General features: G+C 40.0%; 3 protein-coding genes across 5 annotated transcripts in view; all 3 read left to right on the forward strand.

The window, feature by feature from the left end:
• The first annotated feature begins 1,260 nt into the window (after positions 1–1,260).
• LOC118343041 (NADH dehydrogenase [ubiquinone] flavoprotein 1, mitochondrial-like) lies at positions 1,261–7,273 on the forward strand. The gene is given in 13 exon segments (XM_035681765.1): positions 1,261–1,316; positions 2,797–2,906; positions 2,995–3,077; positions 3,306–3,476; positions 4,121–4,304; positions 5,328–5,517; positions 5,680–5,892; positions 6,196–6,236; positions 6,238–6,308; positions 6,310–6,367; positions 6,466–6,535; positions 6,658–6,803; positions 7,018–7,273. Coding segments are annotated over 12 exon segments (1,410 nt in total). The 5' UTR covers positions 1,261–1,316; positions 2,797–2,801; the 3' UTR covers positions 7,096–7,273.
• Positions 7,274–7,695: 422 nt separating this feature from the next.
• On the forward strand, positions 7,696–10,938 carry LOC118342375 (zinc finger protein 184-like). The gene is made up of 5 exons (XM_035680887.1): positions 7,696–7,766; positions 8,307–8,430; positions 8,603–8,718; positions 9,441–9,584; positions 9,685–10,938. The coding sequence occupies exons 2-5, from the start codon at positions 8,331–8,333 to the stop codon at positions 10,369–10,371; spliced, it is 1,047 nt and encodes a 348-aa protein (XP_035536780.1). The 5' UTR covers positions 7,696–7,766; positions 8,307–8,330; the 3' UTR covers positions 10,372–10,938.
• Positions 10,939–11,675: 737 nt separating this feature from the next.
• The window catches only part of kmt2ba (lysine (K)-specific methyltransferase 2Ba), a 30,077-nt gene continuing 17,782 nt past the window's right edge, over positions 11,676–23,970 (forward strand). For 2 of the 3 annotated variants that reach the window (XM_035680884.1, XM_035680885.1), the window contains exons 1-9: positions 11,676–12,062; positions 14,667–16,149; positions 16,627–16,793; positions 17,216–17,311; positions 17,831–17,987; positions 19,929–20,208; positions 21,821–21,882; positions 22,046–22,291; positions 22,805–22,914. In XM_035680884.1, the coding sequence (XP_035536777.1) occupies positions 11,760–12,062; positions 14,667–16,149; positions 16,627–16,793; positions 17,216–17,311; positions 17,831–17,987; positions 19,929–20,208; positions 21,821–21,882; positions 22,046–22,291; positions 22,805–22,914 (2,904 nt within the window). In that variant the 5' untranslated portion in view covers positions 11,676–11,759. The remainder of the gene's footprint in view (positions 12,063–14,666; positions 16,150–16,626; positions 16,794–17,215; positions 17,312–17,830; positions 17,988–19,928; positions 20,209–21,820; positions 21,883–22,045; positions 22,292–22,804; positions 22,915–23,970) is intronic. The other variant, XM_035680886.1, reaches the window with a different exon arrangement.

The raw sequence follows: 23,970 nt of genomic DNA on the forward strand, positions 1-23,970 counted from the left end.
CGATTAATTGAGCAGCCTTATTTAGTATCCAGTATTATTATTTATTTTCTTATTTATGTTGGTTTTATCTGTTTTAATTTATGTTGGCAAGTCATTTTCAAACATACCTTTGGCTTTTAAAAAAATGCTTGTGATAATAAACCTCCGGTAGGTAAATTAGTAGCACATAATAATGAAGAATTTAATTTCTGCATAAACATGATTTATTTGGACAAATACAACAATGCACACTGATAACTACAAGTGAGGCTATAGACCCTTTTTACTGGAGATATTTTGACTGTGAATAAGGTTGAATACGAGAGGGGAGGCCTTAGTTGCTGCTTATTTTCTGCCTCTAAGCAATCTTTGACAAATGTAAGTAGGTTTAACACCAATAGGTTAATAGTCTAATCAACTGTGCAATAAGAAGAAATACTGATATTAATAAGACATGGAATAGTCTGACTCTAATCTGTATCTTCTCTTATGTATGTGTACTGTCATAACTGACATTGACAGTATTGACATTGACAACATTGATAACAATGCTTAGACAATGCTTTATCATTATTTTAACTTTCTGATGAATGACCCTTGTATTAATGATGTCATGTAAATATAAATATTTCTACCCTTTAAACATAATATAAAAATATTTTTGCCTATGCCTTGTTTCAAAGTTATTAGTTAAAGTTACCGTGACTGCCTATGAGTATACACACACACCACTGATGGAAGAAATACTTTTGTTCAAATAAAAGAAGTAGTATTACAATGTGAAAAACACTCTTTCACTCAGAAGTGAAAATTATATTACTATGTATGAGTATTAAAAGCAAACATATTACTAGTAGTAGTTCAATTATTAAAAGCAAAACTATATTATATTACATTATTGTTGGAGCATTAACAATTTAGTATATTAATGTTAAAGATGGTTGAGGTTGTGGTAGATTTTCACTAGGCTATTGTATCTCATTGAAGAGTATAATGTAATATATCATATATAGAGAGTATATAGAGTCTTATTTATAAAAAATAACTATAGGTGTCAAATTGAGTATCTTAAAAAGCACAATATTTTACACTGACAGATATTGCAGTTGAAGTATAGCCTGAGCACACACATACACTGAGACTTGTTGTTATGAAATATTATTTACAGGTTTATTGTCAGGATGTTTTAAACTTTAAATTTAAATAAATAATAAATAAATGAAACTTTAAAACAAGCCTCCACTGCAGCAGCTGTGTTGGCTGTGACTCCATCCGGGTCCTCCGCTCTTCTACATCCGGATCCGGTCTAGATTTCATAAACTCGGGATTTAGCGAAGGTAAGATACATGTTTGTTTGCTAACTTAACATTAAGCCATTCACCGTTTTTTGATCGCCAATAATGCAGCGGACATTACAGCAGGTATTGACGAACTCACTCACGTGTTGTCGGTTAGATATTTGGATGCTACGTCGTGAATCCGCTGCTTTTATTCTGACATTACAAGGTTACCCGCTAGCCTAGCTCCGCGCTAGTATGCGCACGGAGGTCAGTGTGTGCTCTAAATATCACAGTGGAGGTGAAGCTTTATTCATAATCCTTCAATTTCTTCACAGGTGTGCAGACTTTGAGTATTACAGAGAGAGTTGGGATTAATACCACTGGTAGCGCTCGCCTTCACCTTCGTTAGCTGACTCTCAATACCTCTGATATAACAACATGGCATAATAAGTTACACAAGATCTCTGTCAAAGCTGTTCCAGTGCTCAAACATGTCTAAGCCAAATATCTATTTGTCCCCACCATAAAATGAAAAGTTAATCTAGTGTTGGTTACCCTTCACCGTCCTGAAACTGAAGCAGAGTCTGCTTTCACTCAACTTTGTTTTGATTCTGCTTGAATGGGTTGAAAGAGGTGTTTGGTGGTTATGACAAAGACAAAGCAAATTACAGCACGACTCCTGGATTAAACACTAATGGGAATTCTCAGTTTGTAAAACCAGTAATTGCATATAAAAGTAATCTGATAAATCTGTAAGTTTCAGCTTGTAGCTTCAGTTTTGCAAGAAAGATATTTGACTGTAACTTTTCTACACTGGTGCCCGTACCTGAGTGCTGGTACCAATACAAATGATACCATATCCCACCGCACTTCAGTTTAAAGTTCAAGAACAAAAGGGGAAACACATTGAGAGCGCTGTCTCAATTAATATTTTAAATGTGCAGTGTGTGACATTTAGGAGAATGTATTGGTAGAAGTGGAATATGATATTCATAGGTATTTTTCATTGGAGTATAATCACCTGAAAATAAGAATTGTTGTGTTTGTGTTACTTTAGAAAGAGTTGTTTTTATTCTGGAGTCATTCATAAAGTCTGCCATGTTGTACAGTAGCTCAGAACAGACAAACCAAACACTGGCTCTAGATGGGTATTTCGAGAGTTTTGTGGCAACCATAGTTTTTCCTTTATGTCCGGTTGAGTCAAACGGTTTCAGATGATGCCACAAAATCCCACACACACCTCCTTTAAAGTCATTTTTTAAGCAAATTGCAAACATTCTCTGCTTCCAGACTCTCAAATGTGAGCATTTGCTGCTAATCTTTGTTTTATGACATTGTAAACTGAATACCTTCGTGTTTCACCTTGGACATTTGTTTACGTACTTTATGGATCATATGATCTGAAAAAATAATCAATATATTAATCGATAATGAAAACAATCATTAGTTGCAACCTAAACAGTGATTGTCCTAAATTTCTTGTTAAACTAAAAGAACCTAAACTAAACATTTGACTTGTGGTCTCTCCTTCATGCAGGAAGCATGCTGTCCCTGACTCGAGCGGTGGTGAGTGGGGTGGCTCGTGTTCCAGCCGCTGTCAGCCAAGGTGGAGTGACTGCCATCACTCGCTTCAACAGCACAGCACAGGTACCTGGCCCATATTTTATTAAAACTGAAATTATAACGGTGTTAAACAATAGGGTTGACGTTTTATGTGTATGTCTTAATTTCCCAGGGTGCTCCTAAGAAAACAACATTTGGACCTCTGGCAGATGAGGACAGAATTTTCACAAACCTTTATGGACGCCATGACTGGAGGTAACACCCCTGATGTTATTCTCATGTGCTCTGTTAAATCCAAAACATGATATTGATTTGATTGACCCTCTTATGCAACAGAAAATAATACGCTGATCAGTAAAAGTAAAAGAAACATTCCAGTTTCGCATGTTTTAAACCTGGAAGAATATTTTTTGGATTAAAACTGCATCAATCATTTCTATAACAACAGAAAACAATCCTCACCTGCTCATATTTGTGCTTCAGGCTGAAGGGGGCGCTGAAACGTGGCGACTGGTACAAAACTAAGGAGATCCTTTTGAAGGGAGTCGACTGGATCCTCAATGAGATCAAGGTTTCTGGCCTGCGTGGGAGAGGTGGAGCAGGTTTCCCTACAGGCATGAAGTGGAGTTTCATGAACAAGCCCAGCGATGGCAGGTCAGTGAGGAGTTGGACAGATGCATACGTACTCTGTTTTTGCTTGATGTTCTCTTTTCATTTTACCAGATTTTTAGGCAAAGACACAAATGCCTTGTAGAGTCTTAACTAGAAATTACAGCGACAATACTGAAGAGTGTCTGTCTTAGTTTATTTGCCCCAAAGTATTTGCACAGGTTTCTCAAAGTAATTTAAGATTTTTCGAATGGTTGTCTGGGAAGTGATAAATCCAAACTATTACTACTACTACTACTACTACTACTAACTACTTTAAAGTATTTATGGATGTATTTATTTTTCATTTAGAAGTAACCAATTCTAAGTTAAAGTTGATTTGTATTAATTTGCTTGATATTTAAATCAACTTATGTAAAAAGGCTGCAAGTTTATTTCTCATCGTTCATTCCTGTTTGCAATTCAAATTGACTGGTATAGCTGTAAAACAACTCGCTGGTGAAGTCTTTCTTGGCAGTAGCTGGGTGTATCTGCATTATTTTGGCATTTAGATAGATGCTTTTGACCAAATATCAATTTTGGCCAATTTAATTAAATTTAGACTGTTTGGACTGATCCACCGCAGTGGCTGCTCTAGGGGTGACAATGACATTTGCTTCATTTAACCCAGTTCTAATTTCTTGCCTTAGGCCAAAGTATCTGGTGGTGAATGCAGATGAGGGAGAACCTGGTACCTGTAAGGACAGGGAGATTATGAGGAATGACCCACACAAGCTGGTGGAGGGCTGCCTGGTCGCTGGGATGGCCATGGGGGCGCGTGCTGCTTATATCTATATCAGAGGAGAGTTCTACAATGAGTCATCCAACCTGCAGGTGAAAATGGACAGAATGAAACCTGAGTTATACAACTTTATCATGCTTGTACATTTTTTTTCAAGGACGTTCCAAATCAAGTTACGGATAAGGGAAAGGAACTTTAAAAAAAAAAAAAAAGCAATATCATTTAATTTACACTATTAAATCTCTAAAAACAAGCTTATGGGTTGAGTGTTTGCTGAAAGGATATCAGTTGAGAGAACTCTTGAGTCTGGACTTGTTGTTGTAGTTGTTGGATGCAGGACAAGAACAAAACATTTTTTTAGTGTTGATGCCTAGTTGCAAATAAGCTTCCACATACTGTCTAACTTGTGATAACAGATTTGCAACGTTTCGGTGCTAGACCATCATCAGGCAAATGATTTGTGACAATGAAAAACAATCCTAAATAGGGAGTGGCTGTAAATCTGCCTTCAATCAAGGAAGGCATAAATACCAAACATTATTTTACTGTTTTACAGCTTCCAAGTCAAATACGTGGAGCTGGACGAGTAAAACACCATAGTAACAATCATAAGTATACACCAAATAGTTACATTAAATACTATAAAATACCAAAAGTTAAATTACATTCTTTAAAATATATATCCATTCCCATTATTGCAGGTTCTGTAATCATTCTGTAAATGAACTGGTAGGGCATCTGTCATGAATTGGTTGCTGCTGTGTTTGTCACAAAATTCTGCAAAATCTTTGATAGTTACAATTCTTATAAGATGTATTCTCTATAGTGCATGCAAATAAAATTACCCTCAATAATGTGACTAAATTAAGAATACTCCACATATCTTTAATATATTTATATTAATTTAAGCTCAGCTGCATTTGATGTCTCCTCCACTGTTCTCAAAGTACAAAAAGGAACAATCCACGTATACAATTATGACCTCATTCAGATAAACTGTCATAACTTGGTTCATTTTTATTTTTGTACTCTCATGACTGCAAAAGTAGATTTATGTACATTACAAGTCTATGGAATAATGCGTCCTTATAAAGCATTTTTAATTCTGTTCTTAGGTGGCAATCAATGAGGCCTATGCTGCTGGGCTTATTGGAAGGGACGCCTGTGGCTCCGGTTATGACTTTGATGTGTTTGTGATGCGTGGTGCTGGAGCGTATATCTGTGGAGAGGAGACTGCACTTATTGAGTCCCTGGAGGGAAAGCAGGGGAAGCCCCGCCTGAAGCCCCCATTTCCTGCTGATGTGGGTGAGTTCTGGTGAACAGAAGTGGATAAAATTTTGCAAAACAAAGGAAGAAGAAAACAAAAGGTTTTGTTTTCTTTGCACTACTTCTGGATGCTCATTCTTGCCAAATAAAAGCTGGTCTGAAATATCTACCTCACTCCTACTGCTATCTGCTATGTTTAAGGTGTGTTTGGTTGCCCAACAACTGTTGCCAATGTGGAGACTGTATCCGTGGCGCCCACTATCTGTCGTCGTGGAGGCTTGTGGTTTCTGGGCTTTGGCAGAGAGAGAAACTCTGGCACAAAGCTCTTTAATATCTCCGGCCATGTTAACACCCCCTGCACTGTAGAGGAGGAGATGTCTATTCCTCTGAAAGACCTCATCGAGAGGCACGCAGGTACATTTTACACAATAAATGTGACACAAAGTGTTTCCAATGTTGTAATGAGCCTTTTGATTGGATTGATTATTTTTTTATTTTAAAAAAACTTGCCTTTTATGACATTCGTAGTCCTCCTGTTATTAAGTAAAACTGCTGGAAGGGGAAAACTTTAATGCATCTTTTGTTTATCTGAATGTATTTTTACTGCATCAAGAGGGTTATGGACTGAAAAGATTAAGGCAGCTTAACGTAAGCTCAGCCTTTTTTTTTTTTTTTTTTTTTTTTTTTTACTTAATTTAATGAACATCTGTTTGGTAGGTGGGTGCCGTGGTGGTTGGGATAACCTGCTGGCTGTAATCCCCTGGTGGCTCCTCAACACCCCTCATTCCAAGCATGTATGTGAAGATTGTGCTTAATGGATTTGATGGTTCATCAGGCTAAGACTGGCCTGGGCACCGCCGGCACTTTATCGTCATGGACAAATCTGTAAGTTGTCCCCTCAGCAGGGTAATTCATCATGCTATAAGACATCATCAGCCCATCGTTTACATTGGTGGGATGTATTGTTTTTGCAGACTGACTTATCAGGAAGCCATTTGCCGCCTGATTGAGTTCTACAAACATGAGAGCTGTGGACAGTGCACACCCTGCAGAGAAGGTAAGTGCCACTTCGGTGTCATTTTGTTCACCGGCTGCACCAACCTTAACGCTAGACACATCGGTAACACCACCTGTTACAAACATTAAAATACTTCTTCTCCTTTTTGTCTGTTTCTGTAGGAGTGGACTGGATGAATAACATGATGTGGCGTTTTGTGCGAGGCGATGCACGGCCAGCAGAGATCGACATGATTTGGGAGATCAGTAAGCAGATTGAGGGACACACTATCTGTGCTCTGGGAGACGGTGCAGCATGGCCAGTGCAGGTAAACATGTGTAAAGTCATAATGCTTTTGCATACTGACAGGGTCATTAAAGGAGAATTAATCGAGAACTCTGGGGAATGACTAAGCTGATGTTTAACCTCTACCACTGCTTTTTTATGTAAATCTTTACTGACATGCAGTTTGTAGTACTGCCTTTTATTCTTCTGCTTTCAAGCTAAATTAATGTACTGTTTTCCCTTTTCTGTGTTCTCAGGGATTGATCAGGCACTTCAGGCCTGTGATGGAAAGCCGGATTTCTGAATACCAGCAGCAGAAGCAGGCTAGGGCTTAAATTGCTCCTACACCTCCTTAAACTCATTCTTCTGCCTCACATGTCCTTAACCCTGTGCTTGTGTCATTGACAACTTATTTAAAGCGATAATGTGCCCTCTTATCACCTCATCATCAAGTTTTACGTTGATGTGTCTGCCTTGTCTGATAAAATTACCAATAAATTCTATGAACCTTGAGTTATGCTTTTGTTTTGTCTTTGGAGTATTTTTAATATCACATCTTTTTTGTGTGTTTTACATGCAGTTTAATAGTTGTTTTTGATCATTTCCAGCAAACCTGAAGCACATTTTTCTTCTTTCTTCTTTTTTCATTGTGCAGTGTTTAGGAAACAAAGATGCACACAATAGCAGAATATTCCAACTTGCCAGGGATAACCAGTTATTAAATAAAAAAATAAATACAATAAATTTATAATTAAAAAAAAGATACAAATATGCTAGTTCATGTAGTAACCACGTGGTGCAAAGCATGGATTCACTTTAAAACAGATTTGTGTAGACGGTATTTTCCCTGATTGATAAAAAAATAATGCAGTGGTACAGTCCACACAAAGCTCTGCGTTTTCATAATCTCGCGATAACTCCGCGGTCGGCAGCCTCTCGTGTCACGTGATGTGGGCAGACTATTCACCGCGGCTTCATTTCGGTGGACGTTTCGCCGTTTCGCACGGTAAGAAATGGATGGCTTTTTTTTTTTTTTTATTGTTTACAAAGACAGAAGTCACAATTATTAGCGTTTCCTCACTTAGATACAGTTGTAAAGTGCCCAGGTGTAAAGCTAAAGTGAACACAAGGCAACGCACTTTAAAATAAGGTTAAAACATGTGAGCACAGTCGCTTCGCTTTTAGTTGTAGCTGTGCAGGTCGACCAATGTCCGCTGCCTCCATCCTTCTGTCAATTAGCTTTGGCCTACCGTTAGTTGTTTTATTGTCTTTATTTCATTATTACTTAAATTACATTTGCATTAGTAAATTAAAAAAATTGGCCCATTTTTCACCAGGCGTGTATTTGTTGTAGAAATGTCCCGTTGTTTTGAATAGGGCCAGTCTCCAATGTTTCATTATATAGCCGAAATATCGCGGGATAACTTAACGCTAGCCTTACGTCTACCACTGCAGTCATCTGCTTATAGTCAGTGCATCTTAGCCTGTGAACCTGTATGATGCATTTCCAGTGTGCATTCAACAGCAGTGTGTTCCTATGTTACAGCTCCATGTGTCTGAAAACACCAGCATGGAAATGATGAAGATAGAGCAAGTCATTGTTGGGAGTGAAAGGAGATCCACCTCAGCGGAGATCAAGTCTGAGCCTGCGGTCGTCCCTCTGCAGTCCTGTAAGCTAAACATTCATATGCATTGTTCATAGAAAACCCAGTTATAACTGTCAAAGTCTCATTTCACAGCAATCACAGTAAACAGATGATGCCCTGCAGTTAAATCTGTATGTTTTCTGCTGTTACGTTGTAACTAATCAGCAAACAACTTTGTCATCTCATTGCGATGCAGATCAGCATGAGAGTCTGCAGTGTTTTCAGTGCTTCATCACCTTCTGCAACTCCAAAGCCAAGGAGAGACACATGAGGAAGAGTCATCGGGACCAGTACAAACAGCAGCTGCAGCAGGTAGGGGGAAAGCAAAATAAAAATGCCAGGTCAGGTTTCAAGTAGTGATACAAACTCAGCAATTCATGTGTGTTCAACTGAAGATTATTTTCATTATCGAATAATCTTCAGATAATGAAAATGCTTTGTTACTATTTCCTATAGAACAAATGAATGTATTCAATAACTTGTTTTGTCTGAAAAAATGTTATTTTTCTGTGAATTGCAACTGCAGTGGGTTGCTGTACGGATTAGCGGCTGACTATCTGGATTTTTGCTTTCAGTGTTTGAGAAGACAAGGAATAAAACATAATATATCAGTCAATATTTGTCAGTAATATAAATATTTTGATTTGTTTTTCAAGTTTCCCTTCAGTGTGATTATGAAAGAATTGTCATTATTTGCTGTTGGACAAAGTATGTGAGGGCAACAATGTTTCTAAATTACCTCAAACTAATCTTTGGTATTTCTGTGTTGCAATTTCGTGGAACATTGGCCGGGCTGATGTATCAGTCAGGCTCTAGTATAAATACAACTTTTCATTATAATTTTGTCATGTACATAATATGATTGTAGGTTAAAAAGGGGATGTAATTTGGTTTGAAAATAGCAGAGGGGGAAAAAACCTTTGCAAGTACGATTTTCTTGTTTATTGTTTTGTTGTTCTTATAAAAGCAGGGAATAAAGCATTGAGTTAGGATTTTGTTTATTTCTAAACAACTTTCTGCTCATTATTTTGCAGACTGACACAGTCTTCACTTGCTACAAGTGTGACAAGTCCTTCTCCTCCTCTGATGAGCTCAGCCAGCACCAGGCAACCCACAGCACAGAGGAGAAGCCCTTTCACTGTACTTACTGCCAGAAAAACTTCTTTACTTTCACTGAGGTGAGGGCACAGTGGGGCTACATGTAGGCATGTTTTTTTGTGCTTGGGAAATTATAAAATAATTGTTAATTGGCTATGATGAATGTTTTATGTCTTGCAGCTGAACAAACACAGACGACATGAGTGCATAGAGCGACGGTGTCCCTGCAGGGACTGCGGCGCCTTATTCCCCAGTCCTTCAAGACTTCGCAATCATCGCATCGCGGTGCACCCTCAACGGCCAGTAATAGCTGATGACATCAACACCTACCAATGCTGCAAATGTACTCGTGGTTTCCAGACAGAGGAAGAGCTCCTGGAGCATCAGGAGAAATTTGCAAATGACCTAAACTGTGACGTTAAGCCGCAAGGCAAAAAACGTGGGCGAAAACCCAAGCAAGCAGCTCAAGCAGAGATGGTTGACAACAAGAAGATCAAACAAGAAGAGGAAGCAGGGGACTGCCAGGGATACGATGAGTCTACTACGGAGGGATGCCCCTCCAATGGGCCACAAACAGAGCTCAAGATTCCTTGTTCTGAAACAGATTGTGACCTCATATTTCCTTCTGTTGCCGCCCTGCGGGAACACAAGAGGGAGAAGCACGGGCCTCCCCCTCGCAAGGCTCACACATGCACAGAGTGTGACGAGAGCTACGCTCGGCCTGAGCAGCTCAAAGCACACATGTGCAAGGCTCACTGCTCTGAATACACCTGCCCCACCTGTGGTAAACGCTTTGCAGGAGAGAACCTTCTGCAGATCCACCAGAACACCCACACTGAGGGAGAGGAGGTAGCAGAACAAAGATAATATATGGGGAAAAGACTGCAACTGCATCCTACTTCATTCAGTTAAATGATTGTCAGAGTATTATCATATTCTACTCAGTGTAGGTAGAAGATTATTATGTGAATATTTTAGGTTGAGAGTTTTTGAAGCAAGTTATGCAACACAATTGAAGTATGGAGGTTGTTTCTGAAATGCCTTTTTTCAGTTGCTTTTAGAAAGACATCCTACACTTGTGAATCAAACTCTGTACCAATCTATACATAATTTTGATTTCTGCTCATGTCACAAGGGCCTTTCTGCTGTCCGTAATTACCTCTATCGTACCTGAAATGTTTTATATTCATTGTAGAGTAAGTAGCTAATTCTCACTCGTGTGGGAAGGTTTTGTATTTAACTGTACTATTTTGTTTTCAGGAAAACTCATAAAGGTGACAGTTACACTGGGAATGTAAGTCCTAAACATAATAAAATATGATAAACGGACCAAGATATAGGATTCAATCCTATTAAACTAATGATGTATTCTCTGGGTCTTCTATTACTCTTTCCAAAAGTAAATGATGCTGTATTAAACAATAATCACATTTCTGTGGTGTCTTTGGCTGTAACTTTGTGTTCTGTGTAAACTGTAGAAGTTAAATATAAATGTTTTTACGGCCTGTTTCCACCTGTTCATAAAATAATCGACCATGTCAGAATTACTAGCACTCACTATTTTAGGTAATAGTCAATTTGAAGATGCATATATGTCATTTATGAAGAAGTATCCTACTTATGAGGCACATTTGCTGCTGCTACAGCTTAACTCTTAATTTTGAATTCTTTGTTTATTTTTGTCCACTAAAGAATAAAAAATATATAAACTAAACTAAAAACTTAACTAATTTGATGTGGCCACTAATATTGGAATATTGTAAGGATGCTAACCAACAAATTATTGATTATAAGACAAATATAACTAAACATTTAAGATTGATTATGTACATTTGAAAACTATGGACAACAATTACTGTAATAAGTACATTTACTCAAGCACTGTATTAAAGTATAATTTTTAAGGTACTTGTAAATAAATTATTATCATTTATGTAAATAATCTAAATACTTCTTCTTACTTCAATCTTAATGTCGCCTCTTTGATCCACAATTCTTAACTTAAATCTACAAGAATTATGAAAACAACACCTGATACCTAAAGAAGACACAGGCGACGTCGCCCAGTGCGGCGAACTAGGGGCGTGCTTCGCCTGAGAGCATTCTGTCAATGGGCCGGAGAAGTTCGTTTTCCCATGATGCACCGGGACCGTTGCTTTCTATCTCGCGCCTTTGCCTCGGCGCAGTCCATCTTGCCTCTCATATCGCTGCTGTCAGCCTCTGCCAGCGCGCCGTCCGTGTTGTTGTAGTAAATAATGGCGGCATCGGGAGGCGGATTACCATCTCCCGCTACCGTCGCGGGCTTGAGTGCCCAAGGGGTCGCCCGGGCTCGATTCCCGGGTCGGCCGTGCGCGGTTCGCAGCAGGCTGCGGTCGGAGAAACGTACCAGACGCGGAAGGTTGGGCTCGGACGACGGGGAGCTCGCTGCCGGAGGGCCGAGGCCCGTCAACATCGGCCTTGCGTTGAGCGAGGATCCGTCCCTGCTGCGTCTGCTCGGGGTGGCGGAGAAGCACAGGCGGCAGAGAGATGCGGGGTTCGACTCCAGCGACAGTGAGGAGGTGAATAAGCTAACTGTAGCACGTCAGCTAGACGGATAATAATGCGTCTAAATGGGGACACGGTTAAAAGAAGGGTATTTAAAAACAATTTGTTTGTCACTCACTGAAGTATTTAGGCTAACGTATAGCTAGTTAGCTGTAACTTATCTTGTAAACAGCGACCCTAAAATAGGCTTTGTAGCTAGCTAGTCTGCCTGCGCTGCAGATATGAGTATTTCCAGTAGTTGATTGCTTCTGCAGATATTAGTAGTTCATTGTCTGTTTTTGAAAATCCCCTTATCAATACTGTGGGTTGCAATAGTCACACACACACACAGAGAGAGACCAGTGTCCGTCCAGCTGAGTTTGTTTGCCTGAAAATAACATTAGGCGGAAAGTTTGGCGGTCTTACAGCCGTGGATGTGTTTTGTTGTGGAAACCGGGGGATGTCTTTGTTTGTTCATCCCCCTGTCACGGTTTGTTGAGCCGAACTTCCCACACTGCTGACATCCACAGGCTGCTAATCTCGTCGTAAGTAAAACGTCGCTGTTGCTGGTGCTGCTCCCAACTTGACAATTCACACTTTCCACGTTGGAGCTCGGTGTTTTGAACGCCAGTGTAACGTGGGAAGCAACGGGAAGGGAAACAGAGACGTTACCTTGACGTTAAAACCTAAAAAAAGCTTAATTTGAACCTTTAGAAAAAGATGTTGCCCAGTGCCCAATTTGGTATATCCTGTGTTTACAACTATGCATCCCTCCCATCATGCACATCTCCCTTTTGTTGTTGATGTAAATGTTAAAAGTTAAGGAAGAATCAAAGCTTTTCCCAGCTTTTACTTGCATTTATAAGGTCTATTTTTAAGAAATATCATGATTATCTGTTGGTTATCTGCAGGCTGCAGCAGGTGTAGTGCACTGCTTGCATAGACTTTGACTCAACTTAGTTACTGCAAAGTATGATGGGTGGAAATCAAGTGTTATTGATTGACATGCTGAGAGGGTCCAGGGGCACTAAGTATGAGTCTTTTTAATACTGTAGTGTAGCCTAGGTGACGGTTATTGTCATATTTTTGTATAATTGAATAGTCAACATTGACAAAAGCCTAGAAACGCAGTTAGAAAATGAGGATGTGAATATTTCTAACACATTGTAAGAGCTTTGCAGCTACACACCATGGCTGATACATGTTCTGTGCACAGCTGTGCTCTCAAACCGGTAAAAGCTGGAGTCATTCATAATGAGGCATAAATATTACACGACAACCAAAAGAGTACTCTAACGCACTGAGAAGAAGCCAGAGTGTTAGATGTCATGTCATTCAGAGGTGGTCTCCATTTTGCCTCAGCCAGACAGGACTGTGATAACGATACAATACCAAATTGGATCTAATCATATTATTTAATCTCCAGAGCAGGGGCTTTAGTGTCTTGCATCAGTCGGACTTCACTGATGCAACCCTTTTAAAGTGGACTGTAACAGATTCACATGGCCCATGCTAAAGCTTGTGGGTGCTGCTCAACTGGAGTGCCACACGTCACTTAGAGCCCCACACACTCGTGTGCTCTGCAGGGCTTTTGAATAGGTATCATTAGGGGAGTTTCATTGCTGACGAATCTATGGAGTCGTTATTTTGCGCGTGAAGATGGAAGTGAGTAATTGAAAATCAAGTTGAAGTGTGCTTTTGATCTGCTGCAGTGTGCAATCTTTGGGTCTGAGGTAGAGGAGGATGTTGGAGGCTGACTGTGCTCCAAAGGATCTGTTTAAAAAGAGTTTGAATGTGTTTTTTCAGTGGCTGTATTAAATGTATTATATTAGGCTGAAATGCACTGCTTTCTTTTTTTTTTTTATATCCCACCTTAGCTTGAGTGCTACACTCCTCATCTCACTTTAAAAATTAAAAATTAGACACATGACGAGAGATGGTGTGCAGGTAGAGAATCTGCTGAGTTATTTCTGACAGTTGACTCACCGACTGAAACTGAAATCTGCTTCATTTGGTGTCTCAGCACTATACTGATGCAACGCTGGAGTAACGGTATTGAGAGCAGTGCTGATGCTTAATCATGTTTTCAACAGGGCTAATGCCTCATAATCAAATGATAAACTCAGAAGTGGGTGAGGAATGATTAAAGCTTTTTAATTAAAAGACAATTGTTTTTGCATTGTTGCATAATACCTCCATTGGCTTGGGTGAAGTTTTAGTTATGCTTCAACATATTATTATGATGGTACGGACACCCTTGGGGCAGGGATCCCCCGACACACACACACACACACACACACACACACACAGAAACCTGAGTACCTGCTGAACCCATTCATTATCATTGTTTGAAACACAATACTGGACAGACAGAGCTGTTTAAGTGTCTTTTTTACCACTTTTACATCAGCTCTCTATATTATGGAAATCCTGGATATTTAAGATAAGCTATATGTCTGTAATTATTGCGTTCATATTCATGTCTATTTTATATAGCAGTCCTTTCCTAATTATCAGTTCATTATAATTATATCATGTGTTTGTGGTCTGTGCACCACGTGGTGTACAGCATACCGACAGGTCTTCATTTCAACATGTACAAATCTCGTATTAAAAATTGCGCTTGTGTTTTTCTCCAGGAGGAAGATTTCACTGGATTTGGGACCACAAGAGTTCGTCCACAGAAAAAATCTGTCACTCTTCTCGATTCGTCATTACTCAGCCAAGCAAAGTCTCCCCAAGCTTCAGACCATTCTCTGGGAGCAAAGCCTCTCATTGGAAAAATTATACCCAGGACTCCAAAACCGTCTATTATTGGGAAAATTGTACCAAGGGTCCCTAAAGAAGGCCAGGATGTCAAAGACAGACCTGTAAAAGACAAAGACATACCCAAGGTGGTAGTTAAACTGCACGACAAGCAGGTAGCTCTCCCTGCCAAAACCAAACATGCAGACGGGCAGGCCTCAGGTAGACAGAGCAGCACAAGATCAGCAGACTCAGGCAGCATGCAAAACCAAACAGCCGCTACCTCAGCTGGTAGCACCAAGCAAGATAAGCTGGTGAGCGCTCTGGCAGCGGTCAAGGGTGCAGGAAAAGCTTCCAAGGTCAAAGAACAAGGCGAGGTGTCAGAGGATCCAGACACAGACCGGTCCCAGCCACAGAGAGCTGTGAAACGCCTGAAGGGCTTTCGAATTGGGAACAGCAGACGCACATCTCAAGCCATTGCTTTGTCGATCACATCCTTTCACAAACGGCAAAGAAAGAGATTGGCTAAGAATATGGGTACCTCTCCAGAAGCTGGGGCAGAGGCCGGTGCCCAGAGTGGAGAGGAGGCAGCAATGCCTTTTGAGTGTAAATCCGTAGGTTCCTCAGAGAAAACGGCTCAGAAAAGACCACGCAAACGTTTGTTTGGGCACAGGCGAAAGCAGACAGGAGGCGTTCCAATCGTAAATCGTCCTAAAATAAGGCGTAATCGCACTAGGCGTGTTTTTTACACCTATGTACCAGAACCCATCCCATCCACAACTACGCTGCAAGGTCAGAATGTCACCCCATCTGAGGGTGAGACGAGCTCGTTTTCTGAAGTCCAGCAGAGCGCAAACAACTCCTCCACTCTCGTGATGAGTGCACGGTCCTCCCGCGTTATTAAAGTTCCGAAGAGGTTCTTGGACGAGGAAATGATTCCCTTTCCGAAGGGCTCTCTGTCAACATGGAGGAAGAATCAACAGAGAGAGGACGGAAAACCAAGTCCATCACGTCAAGAGTCGAGCTATGACGACATCTCGCTGCAGTCAGACAGTGACTATATGTCTGTGTTCGACAGCCCGTCTGCAGGGACAAAGTTCTCATCAAAGCCCAGTCCGACCACGAGCCACCTAGAAATCTACAAGAACCTCAAGAAACTGACCTTGAAAGTTGCGGAGAAAAAGAAAGGGCAGCCCGACACCCAGGGGGATTATATACACCCTGGCGATGGTTTGACCTCTCATGTCAAGAGGAGGAGGTCAAAGCTCATGATGGAGGAGATGGACTCTCCTGGTGTTGTGAGGAAACTAGCCGTGGTGGTGAACACTGATGTGGAAGCACTCTCACGTATGCCATTAGAAGATACAGGCAACAATAGTAAGAGTTATTTCTTCTTTTTGTGTAATTATCTCTGAAGATCTTGCTACTGAATGTTAGCTGTGTTTTTTACAGTTGCCTATTGTTGCATGGTTGGTATCTATCTCAGACATGTGCTTGTTTTACAACATCCTTCCTGGAATAGTGAGGAGTTTTATTCTTTATGAGACTACACAGTTGAGTGTAGGGTTTGAGAACGTCAGTGTTTGCTCAATTTTTCACTTATGCGCTTTTTGATTATATAGCTGTATTACGCAGGTTTTTTAATTAAAGTGTAAAGACATACTGGTGAATTCAACAAACACCTAGTCTTGAGAACACGATGAAAAATGTTGAATGTCTTGATAATTGCGAATAGATAATTTAACAGATTGAGGTGATTGCTTCACTGTTTTGTTCAGATGTGTGTTTTCAGTAGGTGTTGTTTGCTTGTGCATCATCTAACCAGAGATGCTTTATTTACGCTGTCTGGTACAGATGAAGCAGGGATCATGACTGGGGACAGTCATGAGGCGTTGGAAGTCAGCGGGCCCAGCTATCGAATTGGTCTCAGTGGAGCTAATAAGACGATGCTTCACCTGCTGAAGAAAGCCAAAGTCCAGCTCATCAAGATTGATCAGCAGAAGCAGCTCAAGTTGTCACAAGTAAGAATCCAGGATGAAGTCTGTCCAGAAATAGAAAAAAAAAAAAAAGATTGTAAAGAATGATTAAATTAGCGTTCCTCAGCGTGGTACACAGGCCTTCTGATTATCAACTGATGATTAAAATAATCATTTTCAGGGAAAAATGCTAAATATTTGCTGTTTTTGCAAACTGAATATAATTTGTTTTTGACTGTTGGTCAGACAAAACAAGACATTTTAGGATGCCACCTCGGTCTCTGTCAATCACTAATAATAAACAAACAGGTAGAATTGTACATGTAACTTTTGTTCTGTCTCCCTTTTTATTAAGAAATGTATAAATTAGATTGCAATTAATATGGATGTTTTTTTTTCGTAACAAAAGGATGTTCTAGCATCCCTAACATAATAACTTGTTTTCCCTTACCTGTCTGGACCAATAGTTGGGCTCCAGAGAATCTCGAGTGCCAGTGAGTGGAAGAAGGAGGAGGAGGAGGAGGAGGAGAGTTGGCGTATGTCCCAAAGATATTGGTCCTCAGGTAAGACTTTTAACTTGAAAATGTGCATTTTTATGTTCTTCTGTCTAGGTGTGATTAAATCAAAACACTGCCAGTCCATTGCATTTGTTGTAATCATTTGTGCTTTGGTTCTTACCACGAGAGAGAGAGAAAAAACAACGTTAAAGTCACTCACTGTATTGGTGTGGAGCCCATCATGAAGGAAAAGCATTTACTTTTGTACATACAGCAGCAGAAAACGAACATCAACTGTTGCTGTATATCCACATACCAGGAAATGGATGAATGAAAATCCAGCTTTATTTGTGGAGCAGCTTTGAAATATTTAATGTACACACCAACAACACAATTAAGAGAGAAACAAGACTGTAACCTCAATGGTAGAACCAAATTATGCATTTTACCATTGACAATATATCCTACTGTCAGTGTAATGTGATATATTTCACGTGGAGGTTTGTTTAGCATAAATTACCACAATTTGTTTGTAACTAAATATTTCTCCACCTCACAGTATTTTTTGTTTGTGTTTGTGTGCAGGAGCAGCCACTGGGTGGTCCGAGGATCAAACATGTCTGTCGGGCAGCAGCAGTGGCTTTGGGGCAGCCCCGTGCCATGGTGCCAGATGATATTCCCAGACTCAGCGCCCTGCCACTTCACGAGAGGGAGGGCATCACCTTTTCTCCCACAGCAGAAGGTACAGTGCATCTCCATGTGTTGTTTTTAAGCAGAATGCAGATATTCTGACTGTCTTTAGTCTTTCTCGCACATAACTGTACTTCGGTGGACCACCAGGTGTATTAACTGCCTGGAAACACATTTTAGAATTTTGCACACGTTCTGCAAAAAGAAAGATAGAGACGTTATCAGGTTGACACATTCTATATTCTTGCTTTCGCAAGCCTCCACGTGCGGCTCGCCTGCTGTTGTGAAAATGAAATCAAGGGTGAAAAAGTCCTTAATAAAATCTACTGCTCACCAAGAAAGGGGCGGGGCAAGCCCATGTGTGAAACAAGGCTGTAGGTGTGTGAGGGGGAGAAGGGAAAAGCAGATTAAAGTAGTTTGTGAGTAAACACTAAAATAAGATGGAGAATTGAGTAGAATTAAATTTTTAAAATAAGAAATGTCCTACTCGAAATACAAATAAAGCCCCGCCCCTCCACAGTTACACCATTCTGTGGGAAATGCTGAATGTTGGTTGAGCTCTATGCTGCTCCCAATAACCAAGCACAGGCTGTTGGAGAGAGTGGAATATGTTGCACATGTTGATAACAGTTGTCAATTTATGATGCTTCGTCAGTTCTTAATTTGAATACTTAAAAGACTACTTTGAATAGGCCCTGTGGACGGTATCAGCTGCTTCCAGCGGTTGGTTATTGTCCCCAAAAACCTTTCAATCCACCGTCGGACCTGTAGCAAACACTGTCACTGCATACAGCTCCTTATGGGAGTGTTGATTTTTATCAAAAACTGAATTTAATTGTTTAATTCATCCGTTATTGTTTTGTGTGATGTTGAAACCGGTATTAAATGCATTCTGTGTGGTATTAAAAATTAAAAGTCTTAAATTCAAGTTGCTGAACCTTCCCTGCAGCACATTGCAAGATGTGCATCCTCAACTGTTGCTACTGTGTAGTTGGAGTTTCTACCAGCCTCAGGATTACCGCATCATTCACAGATTGATTGTAAACATTTTTTTAAAAAAAGACACTGTATATAACCAAGTCCTCAGGTAGGTTAATTGTTCAATTTCTCCAAAATGCTTCATTACCATTTGTCCAGACTTAAATTCATTTTGGCCAAGCTGCTCTGCTAGTGTATTTTAATGAAAACATTCACCTGCTAAAATATTCTTTCAAACTGGCATAGCTAAGCTTCTGCAGTTACAAACACACAACCTAAAATTAATTTCACCTGCTGAGCAGAAAAATAAGTAAAACTGCTTTGTTAGCTCAATGTAGTTGTAACTAAAATATTTGCCAGCAAAAATATCTTTTGTCACACACAGATTAGCCACCGCTGTTGGAAAGCTTTACCCAACACTGGTCGAGTGAGCATCACTCAGTATGAGGTGAGGAAGTGCCATTTGACAAATAGACTCACTGCCCTGAATTTTGCCTCCTAATGAACACATGTTGGGGAGAAAATGGATCCTTACACAAGGTTATTTCTGCTACATTATTCTGTTAAAATCATGAGTCACCACCTATAAGTAATTAATTTCAGTCTGATTTATTATTATTTTCAGGCTTTGTGCCAGGTGGCATTAAAATACTACCACTGGGGGTTGCAATAGGTTGTGAATTGAGTTTCCAAATTATTTGTAGTAGTTTTAAAACCCAAAAATGTTCAGTAGGTCAATTTCCACCAGCAATGGATTTATCAGAAATGTCACCTAACGTTATTGTACAGTAATTCTTAGATTTCAAACACTTCATGCAGCCAAGAGTATTTATAGTAGCTGTAGAAACCAGGCTCGCCAAACAAAAGACCAGTAAATGACAATATAAGCACCTCCAATCACCGCAACCTGAAGTTCTGGCATCCAGATATGCCGCCCCACATCACATGCACTTAATGATGTTTGTAAAGCACATAGTGGTGCTTTTACCCATCCTCCTTTGTCTCTCGCCTTCAGATGTGGCCGACGATGACGATGACTTCACTGATCTGGGCAGGGCTCAGTGGGTTGTCTCTCAGGAGAACATCCAGCGGAGGAGGGGGAGGGCGAGGGCAAGGGGGAGGGGCCACAGGTTAAAAAGAAGGGCGCCCCTGAGTCAGTATGCACCTGGGGGAGTCCGTGCCCGGCGCTGTGGACGCTGCAGAGGTTGTTTGATAGAGGAGGACTGCGCAAAGTGCATCAACTGCCTCGATAAGCCCAAGTTCGGGGGACCCAACACCAAGCGGCAGTGTTGCATGTAAGTTAAACACTAATCATAGATTCAGATTGTTGAGTTTACAGAGACAGGCTGGTGAATAGGCTGATTTTACTGCGCAAGATTTCTGTGTTGCATAGGCATTTCTCACACACCACTTGATGGGTTGAGGCACTTAAGGTTTTGATGAATTTTTAGCAAAGGTTTGAAAGGCACTGACAGACGGCCCGCAAGAGGAGCTGGCAGTGTAAATAAGTCCACTATACAAGTATGATGAGCTCAGGTTTTTCCGACCTAGTCGTTGGAAATGTATTTTGGGTGAACAGATGTCTGGCAAGTAAAGAAGTTCCCTGAGTGCTGTATTAGCTTGTTGTCTATCTGTTGTCAATGTACATAGGTATTACTGTAAATTCTCAAGCCGGTACCAAATAACAGAAATAGTAATATTAATGTAGCCTCCTATATCGGCTCACATGGTACATTTAGATATATAATATTTAGACGTCACTCATTCCACCAGTACAGTTATACTTTCATGTTACACTCGCCACTCTGCTGCTTCAAGTTTCTCTTAATTAACAGAAATATTTTCCCTCTTATTAGTTTCTTCTTTGCCACAATCGTGGTCGGTGTTAGGCTACTATCAACAAAACTCAATGCTTCCTGATGTGTTTTCACATTGATACATTTTTGGGGCCTTTTCCCTTAATTAGATAAGACAGCTAAAGATAGGCAGGAAAGGGGCGAGAGGGGATGACGCGCAGCAAAGGGTCAAAGGTCGGACTCGAACCCATGGCCGCTGCAGTAATGACTCAGCATTAGTACAGCGCGCCGGCTCTACCAGGTGACCTATCAGAGCGCCGCACATTTTAACATGAAACCTTTCGATGCAAAGATTCTAGAGGCGTTGGTTTCATTCATGGTAGCTTAACATTATTTGCAACGTAAGCATGACTAACATGTTACGAATTTGCATATCCTGGGTGAACAGAGGAAGTTAGACATAAAGGCCTGGTTTCTCTGTCACTGAGGTACACAAAGGCCCTAACGACTATCTGAGAATTTACAGTAATCAGCCCTTAAGCCCCAAATGTAGTCCCTAATGCTTGCTATTAGTCAAAAGGAATAATTTCACATTTAGTGAAATGCACTTATTTAACAATAATTTGCTTTATTGAGTTAGATGAGAAGATTTCCACTGCTCTCATGTCTGCACGGTAAATATGAAACTACAGATTGCAGCAGACTAGATTACCTCAGCACAAAGACCGGAAACAGGGAAACTGTGCTAGTGCTGGTAGGTGGAATTTGTTATCTTTGGACAAAGTCAGGCTAGCTGTGTCCCCCTGTTTCCAGTCTTTGTGCTAGCTAAGCTAACCAACCAGTGTGTTTGGGGAAAGAATAGCAGATATATTTTAGTGCTAAATCGGGTTCTAAAATGTTTAGGTGCCTAAAATACTGTGTAACTTCTAGATTAAGCATTTTTTTGTACATGAAACATGAAAATACTTTTTATTTCCTTCCAGTAAAACATATTAAACAATCCTATTAATGAAGGCAAGTCGACTCTTACAGTTAAACACATTCATAGATGTCTACATATGCACTTTACCTTGGACACATAATTACATTTTACTCTTTCTTATGCCCCCAGATATAAGAAGTGTGATCGGATTGAGAAAGCAAAGATTGACCGCATCATCAAACCATTGAAAGGTATGTCTTTTAATTGGATGATGCTCCTGCTCATAATTGTATTCCTGAGCAGTGACATTGCTACGTTACATCCTGTATTTCTTGCTATAATTAATTTTTCAAGGTAACAAATTCAACAAATTATCCAAATAATTAATTTAAATTGATTTAATATTTTTCTCAGTCCAGGCAAAGCGGCTGTCGGCCTGTGTGTCAAGTAGTGAAGATTCCAACTGGAGGTTCGGAGGGGCAGGCGAGGGATCGTCCTCGATGGCGCTCGGAGTCCAGAAACACTTCCTGCGTAACATCACACCGCGCTCCTACAGCAGCTTGCTGAAGTCTGAATCTGAAGAAGAGGAGGAAGAAGAACAAGAGGATAAGGCAGTTAAACAGTCAACAGTCAAGCCAAGTGTATCTTCTGCTTACCAAGGTAACTAAAGCTTTGTTTTTGTGACTCAGTCACTGTAATGCTTCTGGTCAATCCCTTTTTCCAGCTATGGTTCCAGCATTTTCATTTCTGACATGAGACCTTCGATGCATGTCACTTTTTTTCCACCAACAGGGACTTTAGATGATTTCACTGTATCTTTTCAAAAATGTAACTACACACACATAATTATTATGATTGGACAGCTGACTATTTCCTCTGTTTTCTTGTCCTGTGTAGTGTTGGTTGATAGAGATGACAACATGGATCCAGTCAAATTAGCTCTCCCACATGTAACAAAGCCATTTCCAATGCAAACATTTCCTTGGCCACAGTTTCTATGGGTTTTAATCACAAAGTAAATCAGACACAATGTATACCTGATTTAAAATGGTCAAAATAAAGCTGACCTGCTATTTTAAAGAGCTTGACATAGAGTCACAGAAGACATTATCCTTGTGTTTTTTTGAAAGTAGAATCAGAATTGTGCCTTAGATCTGTTTTTATCTTTTGGAGATCCTGTTTCCCAAGATGGTGGATCAGTGCCAAACAACCCTCCAACTGAGGTGGTGAAGCATCGCCGGCCGTTCTCCAGAGGAGCTGGGATCAGACCCAGAGCTTACAAGGTAAAAACATCAAGCAGATTTCCCCCCTCGCCTCCAGTATGTCGCCTAATCAAACCTGGGTCAAGTTATGTTTTTGGAAAATGGTTTTACTCATATTGGTAGTCGGATAAATTTCCATATAGGTGGTGTTAAAGAAAAATTGTAATTCAAAAACAAATTTGTCAGATTAAATTAAGATTAATTGACAGACTGAGTAATTAGACACCATCATCAGACATTGATTAGACCACAAACACCTACAAATATTTCCAAGTAATACTTTGCCCAGGTCTGCATCTTACTTACTTTTTTTATTTCTCTCATTTTAATTGAATCATCTGTGTTGGAATGAGTGATTCTAATAACATCTTTCAAATTCAGCCTTGCTAATATCCTGTTTTGGACTTTTACATTTTTCTTTCATATTAAACACCTTGCATGTACTTAACCTTAAATTGCATACCAATTAAACTATGTTCATGATAAAATACAGCCCATTTTTAGACTCCCAGCTCAGTTTCTGTTTCAGACAGCAAGTCCTTTTCATGGTAATGTTTCTGGCTAACTTGTTCAGGAAAATGGATACTAAGGACCTTCGAGCAACCACAAGGCGATACTTGAGTATCTAAGAGCACTTAGAGATCAAAAGGTTTTGCCTTAAAACATCCTAAGGAAATCCTTATGGTGATTTTATGCTACTAGCTTTCTTCTAAGGCATCCTCAGATGAAAATTAAAGGGCAACTTTAGCCTAAGTGGTTTAATGCAACCCAGCATTGAAAAATAATCTTTATGTTTAACTGAAAGGAAAAACGTATGTCCTGTTTAAATGAGCATTTTAACTTCACACACTAGTTATTTTCTTCTGTTATCATACAAATACACTACAACATTAACCACACCTTTTTTAATCAAGAGGAGACCCAATTTTCAGAAAATAACCAATCGCAAAGAAAGAAATTGACCCTAACCTCCCACCCTATGTGTGTAGGCATTAAGTATGCAAAATAACACAATCACAATAACCTGATATAATCACTTCTGTCTGTGCACTTAAATGTCACTATAAATAAATAAAT

This window comes from Morone saxatilis, unplaced genomic scaffold (assembly GCF_004916995.1).
Source record: "Morone saxatilis isolate NCDOM2014 unplaced genomic scaffold, NCSU_SB_2.0 Contig9, whole genome shotgun sequence".
NCBI lineage: Eukaryota > Metazoa > Chordata > Actinopteri > Moronidae > Morone > Morone saxatilis.